The 21,965-nt window shown below is 38.6% G+C and overlaps 1 protein-coding gene across 1 annotated transcript in view; it reads right to left on the minus strand.

Annotated features, from left to right (window-relative positions):
* Positions 1-21,965, minus strand: part of aig1 (androgen-induced 1 (H. sapiens)) — a 52,315-nt gene that overhangs the window by 18,371 nt on the left and 11,979 nt on the right. The window contains exon 3 of the mRNA XM_082148299.1: positions 16,572-16,673. Coding sequence (XP_082004425.1) covers positions 16,572-16,673 — 102 coding nt within the window. The remainder of the gene's footprint in view (positions 1-16,571; positions 16,674-21,965) is intronic.

Consider the following 21,965-nt stretch of genomic DNA (forward strand, 5'->3'; position numbering starts at 1 on the left):
TCCTCTCCTCCATCCATGTAAAACCAGTTCAGACCACATCGAATCACATTGACTGTCAGCTGAAACCTCCCGGTTCACCTTGATGATACGCACATGCACAGCTAATAATTTGAAAGAATTCACAGCTGACCTAAGTGTCTGCATTTACTCAGAAAGGTCAATGTGAGGCCTCCATTTTTCTGATTTTACAGTGGGGAGAACAAGTATTTGATACACTGCTGATTTTGCATGTTTTCCCACTTACAAAGCATGTAGAAGTCTTTAATTTTTATCATAGGTACTCTTCAACTTTGAGTGACGGAATCTAAAACAAAAATCCAGAAAATCACATTGTATGATTTTTAAGTAATTCATTTGAATTTTATTGCATGACATAAGTATTTGATACATCAGAAAAGCAGAACTTAATATTTGGTACAGAAACCTTTGTTTGCAATTACAGAGATCATATGTTTCCTGTAGTTCTTGACCAGGTTTGCACACACTGCAGCAGGGATTTTGGCCCACTCCTCCATACAGACCTTCTCCAGATCCTTCAGGTTTCGGGGCTGTCGCTGGGCAATACGGACTTTCAGCTCCCTCCAAAGATTTTCTATTGGGTTCAGGTCTGGAGACTGGCTAGGCCACTCCAGAACCTTGAGATGCTTCTTACGGAGCCACTCCTTAGTTGCCCTGGCTGTGTGTTTCGGGTCGTTGTCATGCTGGAAGACCCAGCCACGACCCATCTTCAATGCTCTTACTGAGGGAAGGAGGTTGTTGGCCAAGATCTTGCGATACATGGCCCCATCCATCCTCCCCTCAATACGGTGCAGTCGTCCTGTCCCCTTTGCAGAAAAGCATCCCCAAAGAATGATGTTTCCACCTCCATGCTTCACGGTTGGGATGGTGTTCTTGGGGTTGTACTCATCCTTCTTCTTCCTCCAAACACGGCGAGTGGAGTTTAGACCAAAAAGCTCTATTTTTGTCTCATCAGACCACATGACCTTCTCTCATTCCTCCTCTGGATCATCCAGATTGTCATTGGCAAACTTCAGACAGGCCTGGACATGCGCTGGCTTGAGCAGGGGGACCTTGCGTGCGCTGCAGGATTTTAATCCATGACGGCGTAGTGCAGGGTTTCTCAAACTCGGTCCTGGAGGGCCACTGTCCTGCACAATTTAGCTCCAACCCTGATCAAACACACCTAGCTGTGAGTTTCTAGTGATCCTGAAGACATTGATTAGCTTGCTCAGGTGTGTTTGATCAGGGTTGGAGCTAAACTGTGCAGGACAGTGGCCCTCCAGGACCGAGTTTGAGAAACCCTGGCGTAGTGTGTTACTAATGGTTTTCTTTGAGACTGTGGTCCCAGCTCTCTTCAGGTCACTGAAGGTGTCCTGCCGTGTAGTTCTGGGCTGATCCCTCACCTTCCTCATGATCATTGATGCCCCACGAGGTGAGATCTTGCATGGTGCCCCAGACCGAGGGAGATTGACCGTCATCTTGAACTTCTTCCATTTTCTAATAATTGCGCCAACAGTTGTTGCCTTCTCACCAAGCTGCTTGCCTATTGTTCTGTAGCCCATCCCAGCCTTGTGCAGGTCTACAATTGTATCCCTGATGTCCTTACACAGCTCTCTGGTCTTGGCCATTGTGGAGAGGTTGGAGTCTGTTTGATTGAGTGTTTTTTTATTTATTTTTTATTTTTTTTTATTCATGACAGTGCACATTAATGGACAATCAAACATTTCTGTAGACTGTAAATGAGCCAGGTTATAGCATAAATGCTAATTTTCACCTGTAGTCCCGAGGCAGGAAAATAACATTATACAAGATAATACAACATAAAAGAATGACAGTACAATATCAAGCAGAAAACACATTAGCACACAATCAGACAGATTACGTTATATCAATACAATTATTTAAAATGAGTACATAATTGTGAAATTTTAAGAATTTGTTTAAGCTGCTTTTTGAATGTGCAGTAAGTGGGACATTCTCTAGTAATTGTTGGAATGCTATTCCAAAAATGACCCCCTTTGACAGATAAAACAGTTTGACCAAAGTTAGTTTTTCTATGTGGGATTTCTATGTCTCCTCTAAATGAAGCTCTGGTACAACGACCTCTGTCAGACCTTGGTTTGATAAATAGAGAGAGTGAAGGTGGGGCTAATCCATGAAAAACTTTATAAATTAAACAGCTATATTTAAAATTAATAAAATTTTCAAAATTGAGCAAATTGTATTTTTCTAAAATATTACACTGATGGTATGACAGAGGTTTTTGATCAAGTATTTTTATAGATTTTTTAAATAACTTTTCTATGGGTTTTAAAATTGTGTTTCCAGTAAGTGACCAGGTAGTGATGCAATAATCTATGTGCGAAAATATCATTGAATGTAAGAACATTTTAGCGGAATTAATTGTCATTGATGATCTAATTTGTTTAAAATTATGTAGATTGAATTTAATTCTGTTCGCTGTAAGTTTGATGTGTTTTTTAAATGAAAGAGTTGAGTCCAGTGTTACCCCGAGGTACTTGAACTCCTCTACAATATCAAGTTCCACTTCCCCCAGGAACACATTGGACCGCTCTAGTTTTATGGTTTTTTTTGTAAAGAACATAGCAACAGTTTTCTTTTTGTTCAATAGTAGGCAAGATTTAAGCAGCCATTGCTGTATATTCTCCAATGCTGATGTGAGGATGTATGATGCTTCCTGTGTGCTTTTAGCAGATGTAAAAATGGCCGCATCATCAGCATACATTTGAAAATGGACTTTTTCACAAATGTTTGGCAGATCATTTATATAAACAGAGAACAATACTGGTCCCAAAATTGAACCTTGTGGGACCCCTGCTGAACATTCAAGGTGAGGTGACTTAGTGCTACCAACACTCACAGATTGTCTTCTGTTGGACAAGTAAGATTGAAACCAAACTAAAGCATCTTCTGCAAAGTTGAATTGAGTCAGTTTAGACAGAAGGGCTCGATGATCTACAGTATCGAACGCCTTCTTTAAATCCAAAAAGACTGCACCAACACATGTGGTTTTATCAAGCAACGATTTCACTGTTTCTATAAAGACACAGTTTGCCGTCTCAGTGGAGTGATTTTTGCGAAACCCAAATTGCATGGGATGCAGAAGAGAAGGACCACGGCTGAGATGGTTATTCAGCAGCTTGGCGATCCACTTTTCTGCAACCTTAGATACGACAGGGAGGATGCTGATTGGGCGATAATTTGAAATATTTGTTTTGTCGCCTGATTTAAAAATTGGTGAGACTATAGCCACCTTCCATCCTGATGGAACAACTGCCATTTTAATTGATAGATTGATCAAATGTGTTATTGGGCACACTAGCGCATCCCTGTGTAATTTAAAAAAATGTGTGTCAAGGCCATATGCATCTGTGGCCTTTGAGGGTTTCATAGACTTAATAATGTTAGATACTTCCAAATCAGTTATCTGCTCTAACCTAAAAACCGGCTGTCCAGGATCAATAGGCTTATGAGCTATCTCTGAGGAACTAAACATTTGTGTTATTTCATTGACCGAATTAATAAAGAAATGATTGAATTCAGTTGCTAATTCTTTTGGATTATTTATAAGCTTGCTGTTAACTTTTATTTCCAATATATCATTATCTATTTTATTTTGCTTTCCAGTTAGTTTATTAATATTTTGCCATATTAGTTTACCATTGCCATTAGCACTTTTAATAACATCCATGAAGAAATTTGCCTTGGCTTTACGTAAAGTATGAGTTGTTTTATTTCTCATTGAAGTAAATCTTTGCCTATCAGTAGTAAGACCAGATTTTAAGAACACTTTAAGTAATATGTCTCTGTCTTTAATAAGTATTTTGCATTGATTATTAAGCCAGGGTAAATGATTTCCCATTTTTTTACCTTTTCCTCTTTTTATAGCATTAAGCATCTGGGAATTGTTTTCAATATCATTATCAGAAAACAATTCAGACCAATTTACTTCATTTAGAAGAATATTAAGATTTTGATGCAGATGTTTTGGGATAAAATTAAAATGGTTATTACATTTAAATGAGTTAAATCGCTTTTTACTTCATTTCCGGGAGACAAATACAATATTATGGTCAGAAAGCCCGGTAATGAGGTTGTATGTTTTGCCAATCCTCTCAGCATGATTTGTGAATAACAGATCTATTAGAGTTTCTGAGTGGCTTGTTATTCTGGTTGGTGTTTTTATCATTTGTGTTAAATTAAAATAATCAGTAATTTGTTTAAGAGTTATTCGTTCCCTCTTTACATTCCAATTAATATTAAAATCACCCATTAAAATAATTTCCTTGGTTTTATCACAGTGATTGAGGACAAGTTTAAGTTGTTCATAAAAATCATTTTTCGCTGTGGGCTTTCTATATATACACACTATAACAAAAGACATTGTTGCAGAAAGTGATATGTCAACACCTACACATTCCAATACAACTTCATTTGGCCATTCAATCATTGTGCATTTCAGAGTATTTCTAACATACATTATTACTCCCCCACCCCTCCCGTTTTTTCTGTCCTTTCTAAATACATTATACCCGGGCATATTTACAACAGCCTCAGGGGAAGAATGGGTTAACCACGTCTCTGAAAGTCCTAAAAAGTCAATATTGGAACTGCACACCAAATGTTCCAGTTGTTCACGTTTTGGTTTCATACTGCGTATATTCAAGTGTCCGCCGAATAGTCCCTTTACTTTCGATAACGGATCCCAAACTACCTTTGCCTGATTTAATGTGCGAAAATTTTTATTAGTTCTGTGACGTTTGAAGACTGGATTCCTAATTTGTTTTGTTGGAGGAGTCTGTTGATTAACATTGCAAGAGTCAGCGACAGTTGTTTGTGTTAGCAAAGTCACATGCTCACCAGTGCACGCTCCCGCGTCCATCCTGCAGAGCTGCCTCTCCGGTGATTGCGCCGCCACTCGCACGATCCCCGCCGAGCCCACGGAGTTTCCCAGCCCAACAGAACACTCCACACACGGCGAAACAGCCCGTCCAAGGCCGCCCACTTCCCCGCACACCGCACCACCAGCCAACGACACGCCCGCACCAAACCAGGAAGAAGCACCGGCAGGGCCATGAGCGCCCAACAGCCCAAGGCATGGGAGCTCCACAGGCCTCAGCCCCGAAGTCGGGAACCCCACAGGGCCCACAGCCCCCAAAGGTGGGTCAAACAGGCAATTTGACAGTGACCAGGTGGTAGTACATTGATGGCCACTATGTGTTGGCTGTGTTATTTCTTCTGTAGTTTCAATGGTGTTGATCAGTGGCATTGGGCCTGGGTTAACTTCAATGTCTCCAGCCAGAAGTAGCACAATCACCAATTGAGTAGCACTCACGTTAATGTTGTTTGATTGAGATCTCGCACACGCCTTAGATGAAGTTTTAGGATGAACATTTTTGAGGAATTTAGAATATAGAAGATGATAGCTCTTGCCGTTTTGCGTGTACATGCAATTTTGGTTCTCTTGCAAACCGAGGTGCTTGACAGACACAATTAGAAGTGCAACAATATACAAAATTGTTATCCAGTTCTGTAAAAAGCGTTCAGATGGCTGCATTAGATAGTCCGGAGATCTTAGAAAAGAGCGCACAGCTCCTGCCAAACTGTGCTTGCTCCTAGCCGCCATCTGAATTTTTCAGTTCGGACGACGTCTCGTCCCTTTCCCTGTGTGGACAAGTGTCTTTTATACAGGTAACAAGTTCAAACAGGTGCAGTTAATACAGGTAATGAGTGGAGAACAGGAGGGCTTCTTAAAGAAAAACGAACAGGTCTGTGAGAGCCGGAATTCTTACTGGTTGGTAGGTGATCAAATACTTATGTCATGCAATAAAATGCTAATTCATTATTTAAAAATCATACAATGTGATTTTCTGGATTTTTGTTTTAGATTCCATCTCTCACAGTTGAAGTGCACCTATGATAAAAATTACAGACCTCTACATGCTTTAAGTAGGAAAACCTGCAAAATCGGCAGTGTATCAAATACTTGTTCTCCCCACTGTATATAGATATTAAAATTTGTATTAGTGTAATTATTAGCACATCTCAAGCCAAAAATGTAAGTGCATGATATTTTAAGTTGGAGTAGGACTACAATGTAAATATCTAAACATCCTTACAAGTCTTGTTTTTAGAGAAATCCATCTAAATAATAGTGTAATTTTTAATGCTTAAAATTAAGAAAAAAAATGGCCAGTGAGAAAAATAAAACTTGTTTAATTTTTGTTCCTTACCCCATTAGAATTTTTTTTTTTTTAAGCATAAATCTCGCTCAAGTTACATTTCTCTGAAAACAAGACTAGACGACTGAACTATGTTCAGACTGCCTGCAAAAAACTGTTTTTGAAAGTCTGGATTGCAAAATCTGATTCAAACCCCATTTGGAGGTGGTTTGCGATTTCAGTCATATTTTTACAGATGCTTCTCAGTCTGGACGTTCCGCCTGCTCAAAACGGATTTCAAATTTGTATAACTCTTAATGTGACACACAACGATAACGTCAAAATCGGTGACGGAAATGGCATATTAAACAGTATTCAACCAGTATCTTCAAAGATTTCAGCTGTGACTACAGCATGGAACATCACAATACTCCATGTGTTATGCACCGCAACTCAATAGGGCGCTTATTTGGAGAGCGAAATGATGCACCTCCATGTTTTCTGCCTCTGTTTCGGAAGCCTCATCATGGTACGCCTATGTCATCACCAAAGCAACCCATGTAGATAGGCTGGTTATGTCTGGACACACAATTAATAGTGCAGAAAGTCTGGCTGAAAAAATCTGATTTGATTTTTTTTTTATCAGATTTGCCTGTAGTCTGAATCTAATATCTTATCTCATTTTGCCTCTAAAGATTTTTTTTTTGTAAATGGATTCATGATAGCCCTTGAGTGGCCCCTCAGATGGGGTATTGTTAATAGGACCCCTTGGTTTGGCTGAAAGAGTCACTGTTCATTGTCTTTCATGTCATCATCCACAGGTCTTGTTCTCTGACCTGCAAAGCAAACCTTAAAGCAAACTGAGTATCAATGAAAAACGGGTCCAGGGAGGCTAGATGAACCTGCCCCTGATGTGTTGGGGAAAGTTACTTTTAAAAGTAATATATTGCGTTGCTCCCTAAAAAAGTAACTAATTGTGTTACTTAGTTACTTTTTATAGAAAGTAATGCATTATGTTACCTTTGCATTACTTTTTCTCATCTGGGCTGGGCTCGCTTGTTTGTTTTTTAATGACAAAAAATGGTTTTGGCTATTTTTGGCAGATGCAAAAGCCCTTTCACACCAAAAGTGAAATGAATAAGTCTCAGGCTGAAGGAAATGCAAATTCACGCCTGTACAGTAGAGGGCGCAGCACAAACAAACCTTTCAGCTGTGTAGCCATTCTGGATTGCAGGTTAATAGGATGCATAAGAAGGCCCTGTCCCAGATGGCACCCTAAGCACTCACGGTCTTCCTACGTGTCCACACTTATGTCACGTAACTCAGCTTTGACTGTTGTGAAGAAGTCTGCAGCGGAGCTCGCTTCAGTGCGGGTTTGACAAAAGTGCACGACGAGGGCGCATACTGACCGCAAAGGGGGCGCTTGCGAGCAACCCTCTCAAACCTAAAATGACAAATGGGGCACTCTACGGTCTCATGGACTTAACGGACACGCGCGTACATTTGGGAAAAGTTCAACATTCTTACTCAAGCACTAAAAAAAAAGAAACAGAAATGTGATGTTTATCTAGCAACAAAGACATTGGGTAATAAAGTGAGATTAAATACATTAAGTTTATTTGTGTTATTTTAATATTGATAAATAAGAATACGTGCACATCTGACTGTATGTGTAAAAGTTGTTCACGTAAATAATTTATATTTTACTGCAGTCAATATGTCTATATTGTACGTTTCAGTGTGGTAGAACCACACTTTACGTAGAAAATACACACAAAAACTCATGAGATCACGTTGAACAATTTGTAAAAATAAATCATAATATGTTTTTTCCCTGTCTGCTTGATTAGAGGCAGTTGTGTTTTTGCGTTTGAACAGAACGCTGGATTCTGCTGGCAGTCTCTAGGGGAGATGATCTCTTGTTATGACAGGCTATTTTGGCTCAGTATACGCCTGGCACAGCTGCAGGGATGCTCTCTGGCAAGCGTGGATACACTGCTGGCATGATGGGCCTTTTTATTTCCCTGAGCCAAGAAGTGTGTATTGGTTTGGTAGCTGCTCTTTGGCCTATCACATGACAGGATGCTGATCTAGGCTTAATTTGTCCCTCAACACTCTAATGCAGAGCACTGATCCTGCTTTAATTTGCTCTCCATCACAGCTTGCTTTAATTTAATCCATAACGCATTAGGACCTGACCATTGTAATCAGATATAATCAAATAGCATTTGCAAAAATCCAGCTTAAGAGCCCTTCAAAAAAAAAGCCTGTCAAAGCCCTTCGATGTTGCATGTCTTTTTGGTTTTCAAACAAAATGTAACAGGTCTGTGATAAAACATCAGGATATTATAATTAATTTGACTTCACAATGCTGGGTTACTTGCAACGCAGCCTCATTGCATAAGACCTTAGCACATTATGTCCTTAGTAAGTGGCTGGAGGCTTGCCAGACAAAACAACCAGATCCCTCCTGTCAATCTAGAGCTTTAGTGAGTGAGATGGTTGCCAAGCAAAAAGATAACGCTAACACCACAGCACAATGACAGAGAAAACAAGAGCAGCCGCTCTTTAATGCGGAACAACGTACATTGGGAAATCACAATGAGGGGAATTTACAGAGATGCTGTCATGTTAATAGAATGATTTTTAGTGTTCTAACAAGCATTCTTGACCAATACAGCATTCGCATTAACAAACACACTTCAGACGTACCACCCTTTTCACTGTTTCATTGTTGTAACTGTTTTTTTATTAATATTTTTTTTACCTTTTTTTTTTTTTGTAGGGCTGTCAAATACGCTAATGCACCAGCTGGTATCATTTAAAACTCTTTAACAACATACTTTTTTTTCCAGCACAGTATTATTGGTATTTAGTGACATTTTCACATTAAAATAATGTATTAGTTATGTTTTATTTTATATTAGATAGTATTGAAATAATTAAATAGTCGTTCATGTTTTCTGGTTTTGTATTTAGTTGCACTGTTTTTTATTATAGTACTAAGTTTTTTTTTTGTTTTTTTAGGTCTGCCAAAGTTAATATGCAAGCTAAAATGTTTGTTCTAAAATGTTCTAGTATTATTGCAGTCTCTTGGCATTTTCATTTTTAATGTAAGAGAGTTGTAAAGGTTTCAAGGTGTATCAAAAAGTAATATTGAAATTATTTCTTTGTTATTTTTATTATATTTTATTTAGTCTTAAAGTCATTTTCTAGTTTCTTATTTAGTTGCACTGTTTTTTAGTATTTTGTTTCTATTTTAGTCCTTAGTTTAATTTTTTTTTACGGCCGCCAAAGTTAATATGCTAATTTGTATAATAAAAAATAAAAAATTGACACTGTGTCTTTTCAGCAGTCTAGAATTATTGCTATAGAGTAGCATTTTCATGTTTAATGTAGAGATTTATAATCTATTATGTATTAAAAACTAATCCTGAAATAATGTATGTTATTTGTATTTTATTTTAGTTAGCATTTAAGTCATGAAAATGTTTTTTTTTCTCATTTATGTTTTTATTTCAGATTAGAAAAAAAAGTTTTCCCCCAGTTTGTTAACAATAATAATAATACTGACCTCTCCTTTATGTTCAACAGTGCAACCACTGACTGCACTACGCTCTTTGCAACAAAACTGAGACACTTTGTTTCTCTGCCAGCCTGATATAAGATCAAAGCGTGCGTCCTCCGGCGATGCATGAAAGAATCCTCGGGTAAATGTTCTATGGAAGATGACGGTGGCACTCCACTGTGGAAAATACCACAAAAATTATGATTTATTTTGCTTCACTTTACTTCATTGCATATGAGGAATGGCAAGCCATGGGACAAAGGCTTTTGCAGGGAAACCTCAATGGCCATAATGAAGGGGAGCCTTGTTTTAACATGTCATTAAAATGATTCTGCATCTTGCAGCAATCTGGGGAATTACAGTCTGAGTTTGTACGCTACCAGTACCCAAGTTGGCAACGACCACCAGGTGGCAATCTGTCAACAGCCTGACTTGTATTTTACATTAATGGAGACTAATACATTCAATAATACACATATGAATCAGGTTCTGGCCATTGCAAGTGATTACTAGCCTGCATAAATTGTAATTTCTAGTTGTCAGGCAACCATTTTGGTTGGTATACTTGGCCAGTTTAATAATTGTGGGTAGTTTCCATCCAGTTTATGCCAGAATAATATTGAATCTAGGTGTATTTTATCATCACTTACTCCACTGACTTGGTTTGGACAAAAACCAAGTGGTTTTTTTGTGCTTCACAAAAGTCATACAGGTTTGGATTGACATGGAGGTGAGTAAATGATGAAAGATTTGACCAATATTTACCAAAGTACCAATATACATCCTTTACAGTTAGATAAGGTAACAAGTGACAACTTGTCCCAGTGACTTGTCCCTGTACCCCTAAAGCACTGTTTGCAATTTATTTTTAATTTTTTATAAAAGTGTAAAGTGTAACATCCTGAAAAATAATCTAATATGCTCTGACATCTGGTTCTTATCCTTGCGGTATCCTAAAGACGGTCTGGGTAATACCATTGGTTAAGTAGAAACTAGTCTGTCTGAGGTTCCTCTGACAGTGGCAAACCAAACATGTTATTAGATGCAGAGAAAACACCACTGGAGTCCATCAGTTTAGCGCAGCCATGGACTGTGGCATTGATCGATTTCAGTCACATGGATGTATTTCTCCTCTGTCTCTCGGAGGATGGATTCTTGTTACTGTAAATGGTGAAACACTTATCCCCACAGTCTAAACAGTGGGAGCATACAGTTAGAGACAATTTTCGGAGGAGAGCACTCTTCAAATTGGCCTGTGGGCACAGCTATTTTCTTCTCTAAACAACATCCCACAAATCCAGAAGAAGGAATTGTTGAGAAATGCCACTGACAGGTTGAGAGACAATTAGAAAAAGAGAGAGCCTGTGAAGTCTGGTTCCACCTCTCAGTGTGAGTTTTTCTTTACAGGCCAAGAGAAGCTAGCCTGACTACGTCAGACTTCCTACTTCCGCTAATTTCATTTCGCTCCTGTAGTCAGTCTGAGATAGCAGCGTATCTTTCAGTTTTCCACCGGCCTGAAAACAGCCGGGCCAATCAACGAACAGAGGGCGGGCTGAGAGCCGTGACGTAGACGCTGATTGTACCGTGGTGGATGCGTAGATTTACTTCACATAATCTGCAAAAGTCGTTCACAGCCATGTTCACTCCGGTATTTCGCTCGATGGTTTAGTTTTTGCATCATACATGTGTTTACAGTGGAAGTTAGATGCGGCTGAGCATGCGCATAACACACGCCATAACCAAACGTTATGTGATTGGCTTGCGGGTAACCAATGATTTTAATCTTCAGACAAGCGCCCCCCCGCGAGAAAGAAAACACTTCTCTATTATGCTATTCCAGACTCTGTCTACGAAGCAAAGTGAAGTAGCAGAGTCTGGAATTACCAGGCTAAAGAGAAGCTGGAATTACAACTGGAATTCATTGCTCAATCAATCAATCAATCACATTTATTTATATAGCACATTTAAAAACAACACATGTTGGCCAAAATGCTTTACATACCAGGACCTAATGTAACGGACGTAGGCCAGTAAGAGCTGTGCGTGGAAACCTCACTCCTCTGGCCTCAAGAGGCGCGTTAGCGTTTAGCGTCCTTGTTAGCACGCCCACCTCCCACACCATGGTTCGAATCCCGCTCAGGGGTGTGTTTCCCATACAACGACGTAACTCGCTGCTTAACTACCATAGTACGATGCATCATTGAAGAAATCTACTAGCTGGTCACAACTGTTTCCCGAAACCGTATTGTCGCAAATTGGTCGTTCAACCACGATGGTGAATGATGTCACGCAGGTGGTGGAGTAATAACTACTTTTAATTAATCTGTTTGAGATTGAATTAATGCTAGATGTTTTGCTATAAATTACGACATGGCATCTGAGGACTATTTCTCATTTCTCATATTTTCTCATTTTGCTTTATTTCCAGATTTAATCATAGGCTTGTTCTTATGTAGTAGAGCTCGTTCGCACATGCACACTCTTCAAAAACGGTGCTTTAAATCTCTTGACAAACTAAAAGACGTAAATTACATTTGTATGTATTCTAAATAAAAGATATAGATTGTACTGAATGTCAACTTGCTTATTTGGCTCAAGATAAGGATTCATTGAGTCCAAATGTCATGAAAACAGGAAACTATGCGTCTAACCATAGCTCGAGAGCTGTCATTCCAAAAACACAACTTTGCGATGCTGTTTGAGAATGTTCGTTAGAACTATGGTTTCGGGAAACACCGATTCGTTGAACTATACTGATAACGACGGAACTTATGACCATAGTTGGCAAACGATGCTTTTGGGAAATGCACCCCTGATAACGACGGAACTTGCGAATATAGTTGCCGAACTATGCTTTTGGGAAACCCAACCCAGCAGGTCGAGTTGGACTGGTTACATTTGGTGCCGTGACTGGAATGGGAGAGAGGTTTACACTAACACATTTATGCAATCTAGGATAATGAAACCAAGTACAAGACAAATACAAAATGACACAAAATTAAGTACAGTAGAATGCAAGTAAGAAAGACTTTTTCAATAAGTGATGAGCTGCAACAGAGAACCTCCTTTAGATTTTAGACGAGACTTTGGAATAGTTAACTGAAACCTTTGTACAGATCTTAATGGCCTAGAGGATGTAACTAATATAACTGGGTGCCAACTGACCTAAAAAGGAATACTTGCATAAAAATTCCTCTTCTCTGTTGCAGCATGGTTTTGAAACTGTTAGTCAGTCATAAATATTGATGACATTCTCTTTGAACTTACTGCATGATTAATTAGCAGAACGAAGTACGTTCAAGGTCATGCTGTGGAAAAGGAATTGCTGTGTATCGTGTTTGTTTCCCTCGAACAATTAGCAGTGTGAATAAAAGAGCGACTGAGAACTTGGGGTTGTTTACCACAGGTAATCAGTCATAAAAGCCCCCGTGCACAATGACCTGTATCGTTTAAAAGCTACCGTGAACCTACCCGCTGAATTAAATATGAGGAAAGTTAACGCTAAGAGCTCAGACTGAGCAATACGTAGGCTAGTCCAGAAAATACCTTCACGTGGGAAGTCGGCCTCTCAGGTTCTTTTGTACTTTTATTTTGAGATGTGCAGCAGTGGTGTTTTTTCTGAGTAGGTGTAAGATGTTTATTTGTGGTACGCATTTGGAGCGAGTGGCTTTGAACGTGGGGGCTGCTCAGCGGGAGGCCACTGGCATTAACATTAGAGCAGTGCAACGCTCTTCTGACAGGCCCCTCTCTGCAGGCGGAGTAATCACAAAGCAGAGACAGGATTATTGTCACAGATACTTTGACGCAGGTAAACTGCCTCCCGATGATGCCATGAAAGTTTAGTAGTGGCCTCTGTAAGTCCTATTGAAGTGGCTCTGTTTCGATTGTTATCACCACATTATGCATCTTGATAAGCTTGCCAAATATACAACAACGCTGTTGACAGCTTCAAAACAGGGAAAATGTCCTTTCCCTTGTCACTTGGGGGAAAGTATTGTTTTTTTGTTTTATCTTTTCATGTCACTTCCTGTCTGCACTTACAGAGGCAAAGTTTTTAAATTCTAGTGATGTGATTAATATTCACAAATTTTTGCATGTGTCTACATATATCTAGAGAGTCCCTGACAGTTTCAAAGGACTTTGTAGCTATGAGCTGTATGCACCAGCATAAATATAAATAATATTTGTCTAGTGTATTCAAATACAATGACTTAAAAGGAGCAGTCACCCATCTCTATTGTAGTTTGTCTATTGTGGCCTAATTTCTAAGGAAGCCTGTGAAAAGCAGCCTCTCTCTCTTTCAATGCATCAAGGTGTAAATGATTCACAAATGCCCTGCTGTGGGGGTTTCACTGACAGGCACAGGTATAAATTAAAGATAGATTGATATATCCAAGTTTTTGATACCAATATGCCAAATCGATTTGTTATATTTGTGTTTTTTGACACAATAACTAAATGATCATTAGACTACAATAATACAAAATATAATAATTATTATTATTATTATCTTAAAATAATAATTCTCATATAAACATTGTAATCTATTAATCATTTAGTTAATATTATAATTTTGTTGTTATAATTTATGATAGTTCAAATATCAATATAATAATTTTAAGAATATTATTCATTATTATATGTATTATTGTTGTTGTTTTGCGTCTAAATGGTCTTCATTTTCTATGTTTTTCATATTTATTTTTTTATATTATACATTTTATTGTTAGAATATGTTAGTTGACAAATTGTATAATTTTAAGAAAATAATAATTATTATTATCATTTTTATTATTATTTCTATTTCTGAAAAAGTTGTTTTGCAGTCTAAACGGTGTTCATTTTTAAAAAGATTTTTGTATGTTTTAATAGTAGGCTATAGGCCTAATTGTATTGTTATAATTTGAGTAAGTTAATAAATTGTGCAATTTGAAGAAAATTATTAGTAGTAGTAGTAGTAGTAGTAGTAGTATTTCTATTTATGCAAAAGTTGTTTTGCACTCTAAATGGTCTTCATTTTTTAAATAGTTTTCATATTTATTTTTAATATTATAATTGTATTGTTATAATTTATGTAAGTTAATAAATTGTTACATTTTTAGAAGATTATTATTGTTTTGCAGTCTAAATGGGCTTCATTTAAAAAAAAATCTTATTTTTAAAAATAATTTTATTGTTATAATTTATGTAAGTTAATAATCATATCATTTTAAGAAAATCATTATTATTATTATTTATATTTCTGCAAAGTTGTTTTGCAGTCTAAATGGTCCTCATTTTTAAAATATTTAAAATATTAATTTTTTCGTGTGAATATCTGTAAAGAATATCTGTCACATTAACAATCTGTCTATCTCTAGAACAAATGCTTAGGCCACAGCTTTTGATTGCGCTTGATTCTGCCTAAAACAGTAACAAGGCTTAATCACGGTTTCTTTGTCAGAGCAGCCAGTGAACAGAAGGAAGTTGCCATGGCAGCATGGGTAAACAAACAAATGTGGTACCATGGAATGCTTCAAAATATTTACAATGGAGTAACCCTCTTTCGGTCGCAGGCGGGATAATCTGGAACGTTTTGCATAGCACAAATTGTTCTCAGCTGGAAGGTAGTTCTCTCCCGTGGGTCAACCCTCAGCAGCCCAACTGTACTGATCTCCGGCTGGAGAAAACCACTGACTAGCAGGAAAGAGCATTCTCTTCATTTTAAAACCCCCAATTAGCATTATCAGCTCAACCAATGATGTAAATTTGGAGTTGAACCATATTTTTTTTTCTATCCTAACAATGTGAGCATAGCTTTAACGTTTGCATTTAGTTTTTATTATTTGCATTGCTTTTTCCCAGCTGTCTTTGACTAGAACGGACTCTCAACCCATTTTTGAGTCACAATCTACCAGTTGATAATCACTGATCTAACATTAGGGAAAAATTAAGCAAAGAAATCTAAGTTTTTAGCACATACATACCTAACCAGCAAACCTAAAAAAAGCATGTACTCTCTAATGTGTATTAATGACAAATGTTGAAAGGTTTAAAAACCCTGCGGAAAATCCAATTGCATATGATTTCACAATGCCACTGCACATTAAAGATAGAGGCGATTTCTGATTAGGCTCAAAGGTTACATTCATTTTGATTAATAACCGAGACATGTTTCCTTAGCAACTGCTACGTGTGTTGTCATTGGCCCCGGGCTATACCCAAGTCAACTGAATACATCCTGTGATTAGCGACGACTGAGACATCCAACCACGTTTCCAGTAATAGCCTCATTCTGAGCTGTATTTCCTATCAATCTATCAGAAGCCTCTAGGTCCCAAAACCTCTTTCGTCAAGGCCACTTCAGCAGATTAAAAAAGGATTCAATATGGAAGCGTTTAGGTTATTAAATATTTCTTGTGGAGACTTAAGAGACTAATTGCAGTGAAGTCTTTTCAGTTCTGTAGATACTTTAATGATGCATTCATAACAATATGTTTAAACATACTTGCTCATTGATGCCAAGAGAGCCACATTTGCTATTTGCTTCTGAAATTACACACCAGACAATAATGCAGCCACACTTCAGTTCAGAACACTCACCTGTCATAAATAAAGACCTGCCACTTTTTGACCCCACCTTAGAGCTTTTGTTCCAGCTGACTGAAATGAACGATTGCACAACAACTGCCATTTTCACATCTGATGTCAATGTGGCCCAAGAGATTATAAAAAACAAAATGTGCTTTTTCTTTTGTTCCAGTCTGAGAGTGAATTATATATACAGTCTTGTACTTTCTAGAAAAAAAAAAGGGGGGGAAAAAAAGCTATTGCCCACTCACCATGCCATGGTTTAGCCACTGTGGTATAAAGTTGTCCAGGAGTCTTGGGTAAACCAAATCTCTGTCATATAGGTAAAGAGCCCAGAACATAGTCACCACAAACTGCAAAACGAAAAGAAAGAAAAACGGATAAATAATCATCAAATCACAAAAACAATAAACATATTCCGTTAGCAGTTTGAGTTCATTTTATCAGCATTTTATCACAATAGAATTTTTACTTTTTAAAGTATTTTTTTTTACAGCAATCCCTTAATATTAATGAGATGAGTCGACTATATGTATGGTATGTGATATGACCAAAATACAAGTATTTTTATATCATGATACATATATGATATATGACATGATATAGTTGTTTTTGCTGAAAGTTTACCCCAAAATTGTTCTATTTATTACTAGATTGTGTAGTACTACTTATTTTTGGATAATTCAGTGAACTCTTCTTGTTTGATTATTATAAATAATTGTATGTGTATATATTTATTTTCTTATTTCACATTTAATTTATAAATAAATAAATAAAAAGGTAATATAAGTTTATATATATAATTTATATATTTATTTATTTTTATATTATAATTAAATATTTTTTTTTATATTTATTATAAATAAAATGTGAATATACACACACCTGTGTGTGAATGCTGTTTTCAGTTTTTTAAATCATGCTGCAGATATATATAACTTATACTTGTATGTGTATATATTTATTTTCTGTCACTTTTATTTATAAAAAATCAATGATAATTTTCATTTAATTTTTAATATTTATTATAAATAAGATGTGAATATACATACACCTGTGAATGCTGTTTTTTTCTTTTCTTTTCTTTAAAAAAAAATCATGCTGCAGATATAGTGTGAGATAAACAGTAAAGCAAAATCTAATTCTACTGTCACATTGCCAATACCACACAGCTCTGCTCCTAAACATGCTAGGTGGACATGTCTGTGATTATTCCTGAGTTCTATGGCTAAGAATCAACGCTGCTAAAGCTCTTTCATATGACTCAATAGCATTATATGATTCAGCACAAGCTTTACAATAATACTTGATTCTTGTAGGTCTTGTATGTCAGGTGTCAGCCATCTCAGGTGTGGACTTTCTTGAAATGTCCTTCTTGAAAAAGGGAAACTGCAACTATATATTATCTTCAGAGGAACTTCATAACTTTTTAAGACCTCACTCCTCACAAAGACTTTAAACTGAGCCCAGTCCTCGCCCCCAGATTCCCAGCAGGTCTTCGGGCAGACTGCCTAACTCCTGCCTCATGCCGGCACATCTCATTATGCTGAAAAGTCAAACTTGTCTAATATCCTCTTTGATTCCCCATCTACAGGACACAATCTCTGCGCAAAAACCTGACAAGCACTAAAACCAGCCATGAGCACAGTGAATCAACACACAGAGCTCATATTTTCATATCAGTATACCATAATTAATCCCTGAGAGCTGACTTCTTCTTACTTGCTTTTATCCAGCACTTACTTGGAGCTACAGATGCCTTCTGTGAAAAAGGACAGTGTTAAGATGATGAGGGCATCACACACGCTGTTAAAAAACAGGCACGTTGGTGTGGAGCGTGCAGGCCTTGTGAAAGAGCGTTTGAAGTCCCAGGCTCTCCGAGAAGGAATTTCACTTCCCCTGCTGTAATCCTGAACTGCTCAAACGTATTTGCATTAATGGGTCTCATTTATGGGCGTGACAGATTTCTGTTTGGTTTGGGTGTCTCCGATTATTTTGCAGGATTCTTGTTTCCAGTAAGGGCTTGGATGATGCTCACCGTACCCAAATAAACAGGCGGCACTGTGAGGATAGGCCTTGTGAAAGGATCTGTTGTGCTTTTGAAGCATATTTCAAGTAAACGTTGGGCTTCACTTTGAAAGCGCAAGTTAAACAAGTTCACTGCCGGACAGGTGGTTTATTTGGATTTGCCCGTTCCATGCACTCTCATTGGACACTGTGGATGAACCACATACACACGGCAAACCTTCTCTATTATCCAGCCAACCTAGCTGGACTGGGAGACTTCATCCTGTGGCCTGAAATACAGTATAGACTAAGGTTGTTAGGCAGATGGAGCAGAATTCGGCCCCATTGTATCACACGCCACTAATAGGTGTCGGGAAATGACCTGGCTAAAGCTAACAAAGTATGCATATCACTCAAACACAGTAGAGCCCGTTTCCCAACGTCAGCACTAATGATGCTCATTGTGATGGCTGTAAGCTGAGCCTGCCCACTGCCCACTTACACTGAGGGCCAGGGCAAAGTCAAGCATCTATTTCGTCTTTGTATCATGGCTGTCTGGCTTCTAAGTTTTTTGCAAGCTAACAAGGAAGCATCCTCTGTCTGCCATCTCGTTAAGCCCCGCTGAGAATCTGCAACCGCAAGTTCTGCAAATATCCACAGAATGATGCAACGGTCAAAGCTGCATGTCTATGTTTATTATATTTCAAATCTTATATTTATATTGTATTTAAAAATATATTAAAATATATATTACATCCGGTGTCACAACGTGTCACATGACCTTTCAGAAATCATTCTAATAGTTCTTTCTATTTCAAATACAGTGAATGCTGTTGTTTTGATCTTTCCATTCTTCAAAGAACCCTGAAAAAATGAATCATGGTTTCCAGCAAAAAGCAGTTTTCAACATTGATAATAATAAGAGCCGTTATTAATAATTGAGCACCAATAATAATTGAGAATTGAGAAGCAAATCTTTATATAACAATGATTTCTGAAGTATCATGTGACACTGAAGACTGGAGTAACCGCTTTTGAAAATTCAACTTTGCCATTACAAGAATAAATTACATTTTGAAATATATTAAAATAGAAAAAGTAATTTTAAATTCAGTAATAATATTTCACAATATTACAGTTTTTACTGTATTTCTGTATTTTTTGACCAAATAAATGCAGCCATTTAGACTTCTTATTAAATTTTTTTTTAAAGTACAGTTTATTTTTTAAATATAATATAAACACACACAGATGACCTTTAATATAAACATAAAAATAAGCTATTTTAAATGTTATGCATATTTGTTTTTAAATGTTTAGCAGAGTTTAGCAAAAACAGTAAGGAAAATGATGAAGAAAAGTGCTGATTCAGTCTGGTCATCATTTACTTGCACACTTCAGAATTTATTTAATATTTCCACACTTTGCTTTATTTATATTAAGAGAAAAGTTATATTATTAGTGCTCCCTTGCAACGTAAGGAGATTGCTTGTGTCTCTTTCATTAAAATAAAATGAGCAGAGTCGATTTTCTTCCCACTTAAGGGTTTAAGTCACTTCGACACTGTCATTTGACATCTTAAACTCTTCACTAACATTGTGCCATGCAATATTAAAAGATCTTTAGCCAGCCAGAGACATTTGTGAGCCCAATTTAAATATTTTCCATGTAATTATCTGATGGTCATCAACATGGACACACACAAAACAGAAACAACACAGTGTTTCCTTCTCCACTTTGCAGGACGGGATTTTATTGCACAGTTGATTTTGTGGCAGTGTCAGATAGAAGACTGGGGATTTGCAAAGCAAATGAGATGTACATTTAAGACAATGCGTATTGGTGTCTGTATAGTCCCCTAATGCAAAGCAGCATGTGTTGATGTGTCCAGATATAGTGGTATGTGCTAAGAGAATACAGATGCTGTCTGACCTGACCTGCAGGTTTATACCTTTTAAGGAATGCGATGATTCACTGTTTTGATGCTCTAAATACAGATATAAAGGCACATAGTGTTTATTCTGCCCTACAAAACAAAACAAGTAAATGAACTGGATTGCACATATGCTAATCCATAACTCTGGACAATGCTATTGATTTTAAGTAATATGTATCTTGTGTTTGTTATTATTTTTACATTTTGGGGTTAATAGGATTTCTTTTTTTAAAGAAAAGTAATACTTTTATTCAATAAGAATGCTCTGGCACTAGTTTTGGATGAAGAGATGTGTTATCATTGTACAAGCAGGATGTGGCATTTGGTCGTTGTCCCACCCCGTGATTCGACGGCTGGGTAAAAAGGGACAGTGCGCTGTGAAGTTGAACATTCTTCAACTTCAAAAAATGCTTAGCGCTTAGTGCCTCGTCCTGCTACTGGTGTTCTCTTACGAGAGGTACTCTCGTACTGCGTAATATCTTACGCTAGGGGAAATCTCTTTTCCACGAGATACTGAAGCCAAAAAATTATCCTTAATTTTGAAATAATGTAAAACGTGTTGCGGCAGCATGCAGACATAGGCGAGACAGCTCGCGCGCCTATTGGCTGCCCTGCGGCAACTGCAGCAGCCTATCGATAAGGCCCTATCGTGACGTCATCACCAATGGGGGCGCTTCGCGCCCCATACGTCACGTCCCGCCGAAACGGGCGTGGCCTGGGGCTATAAATATAGCATCGAAAGGCTAGCTTACCGATTTTTCATCTCTTCAGCGGAGCTCACGCATCGCTGGATCCAGAGAGAAAAAGCCGCGCCGTGGAAACAGCATTTCAGCGGGACGAGTTCGGTACCTGGAGTCGCTGGCCGCGCCGCCTTCAACCACCGTTCCTGCTACGCTATCCGGCGTTATATCCTTTTATTGCATTGTGTGTGTTCGCCGCCGCGACTCACACTCCTTCTCTAAAAGAGCAGAGCGTCTTTTTCAAGATGTCTCGTCCATCCTGTGGCTCGTGCCGAGCCCCACTCAGCGACGGGGACCGCCATGTCATCTGCGTTTCCTGCCTGGGTGAAGGACATGCGGCTCTAGCGCTCGCTGACGGCGGATGCCCTCACTGCGAGCTTATGCCTATGGCGACTCTGAGGACTCGCATGGCAACTTTCCACGAGCCTGCACCTCCCGCTTCGACGCCGCGCCGTAAAAAGCGCCGTGCTCAGCGGATCCCTGAGCCTCCCACCGAGAAAAGCTCGCCGGTGCGCCTGCCAGCTTCGCCGTCTGCTTCTCTCGAGTCTCTCACTCCCGGACAGTGGCCGCCGCTGGCCGCCGCTTCCGCCGGAGATGACAAGGAAGAAGCGGCAGTTTTCGAGGAGGACAACTGCTCTATCCTGGCTTCGGACAGCGAGGATTGGGCGAGCTCTGTGGACCTCGCCCCTTCTTCTGCCCGCGAGTCGTCAGGAAAACGGGCCAGCATTGAAGCTGAGCTGATGCGTCTGCTCACACAGGCCACAGAGAGCCTCGGCCTCGAGTGGTCCGCGCCCGCCGAGCCTACACGCAACCGTCTGGACGGCTGTTTTCTGCAAGGGGACCGCGTTTCCACGCCCTCAAGACCCGCCCCCTTTCTTCCTGAGCTTCATGAAGAACTGGCAAAGTCTTGGAGCGCCCCTTTTTCAGCCAGGCTACGTTCCTCTGCTTCGGCGGCATTCTCC

This window comes from Leuciscus leuciscus (assembly GCF_965113295.1).
Source record: "Leuciscus leuciscus genome assembly, chromosome: 19".
Classification (NCBI taxonomy): Eukaryota; Metazoa; Chordata; class Actinopteri; order Cypriniformes; family Leuciscidae; genus Leuciscus; species Leuciscus leuciscus.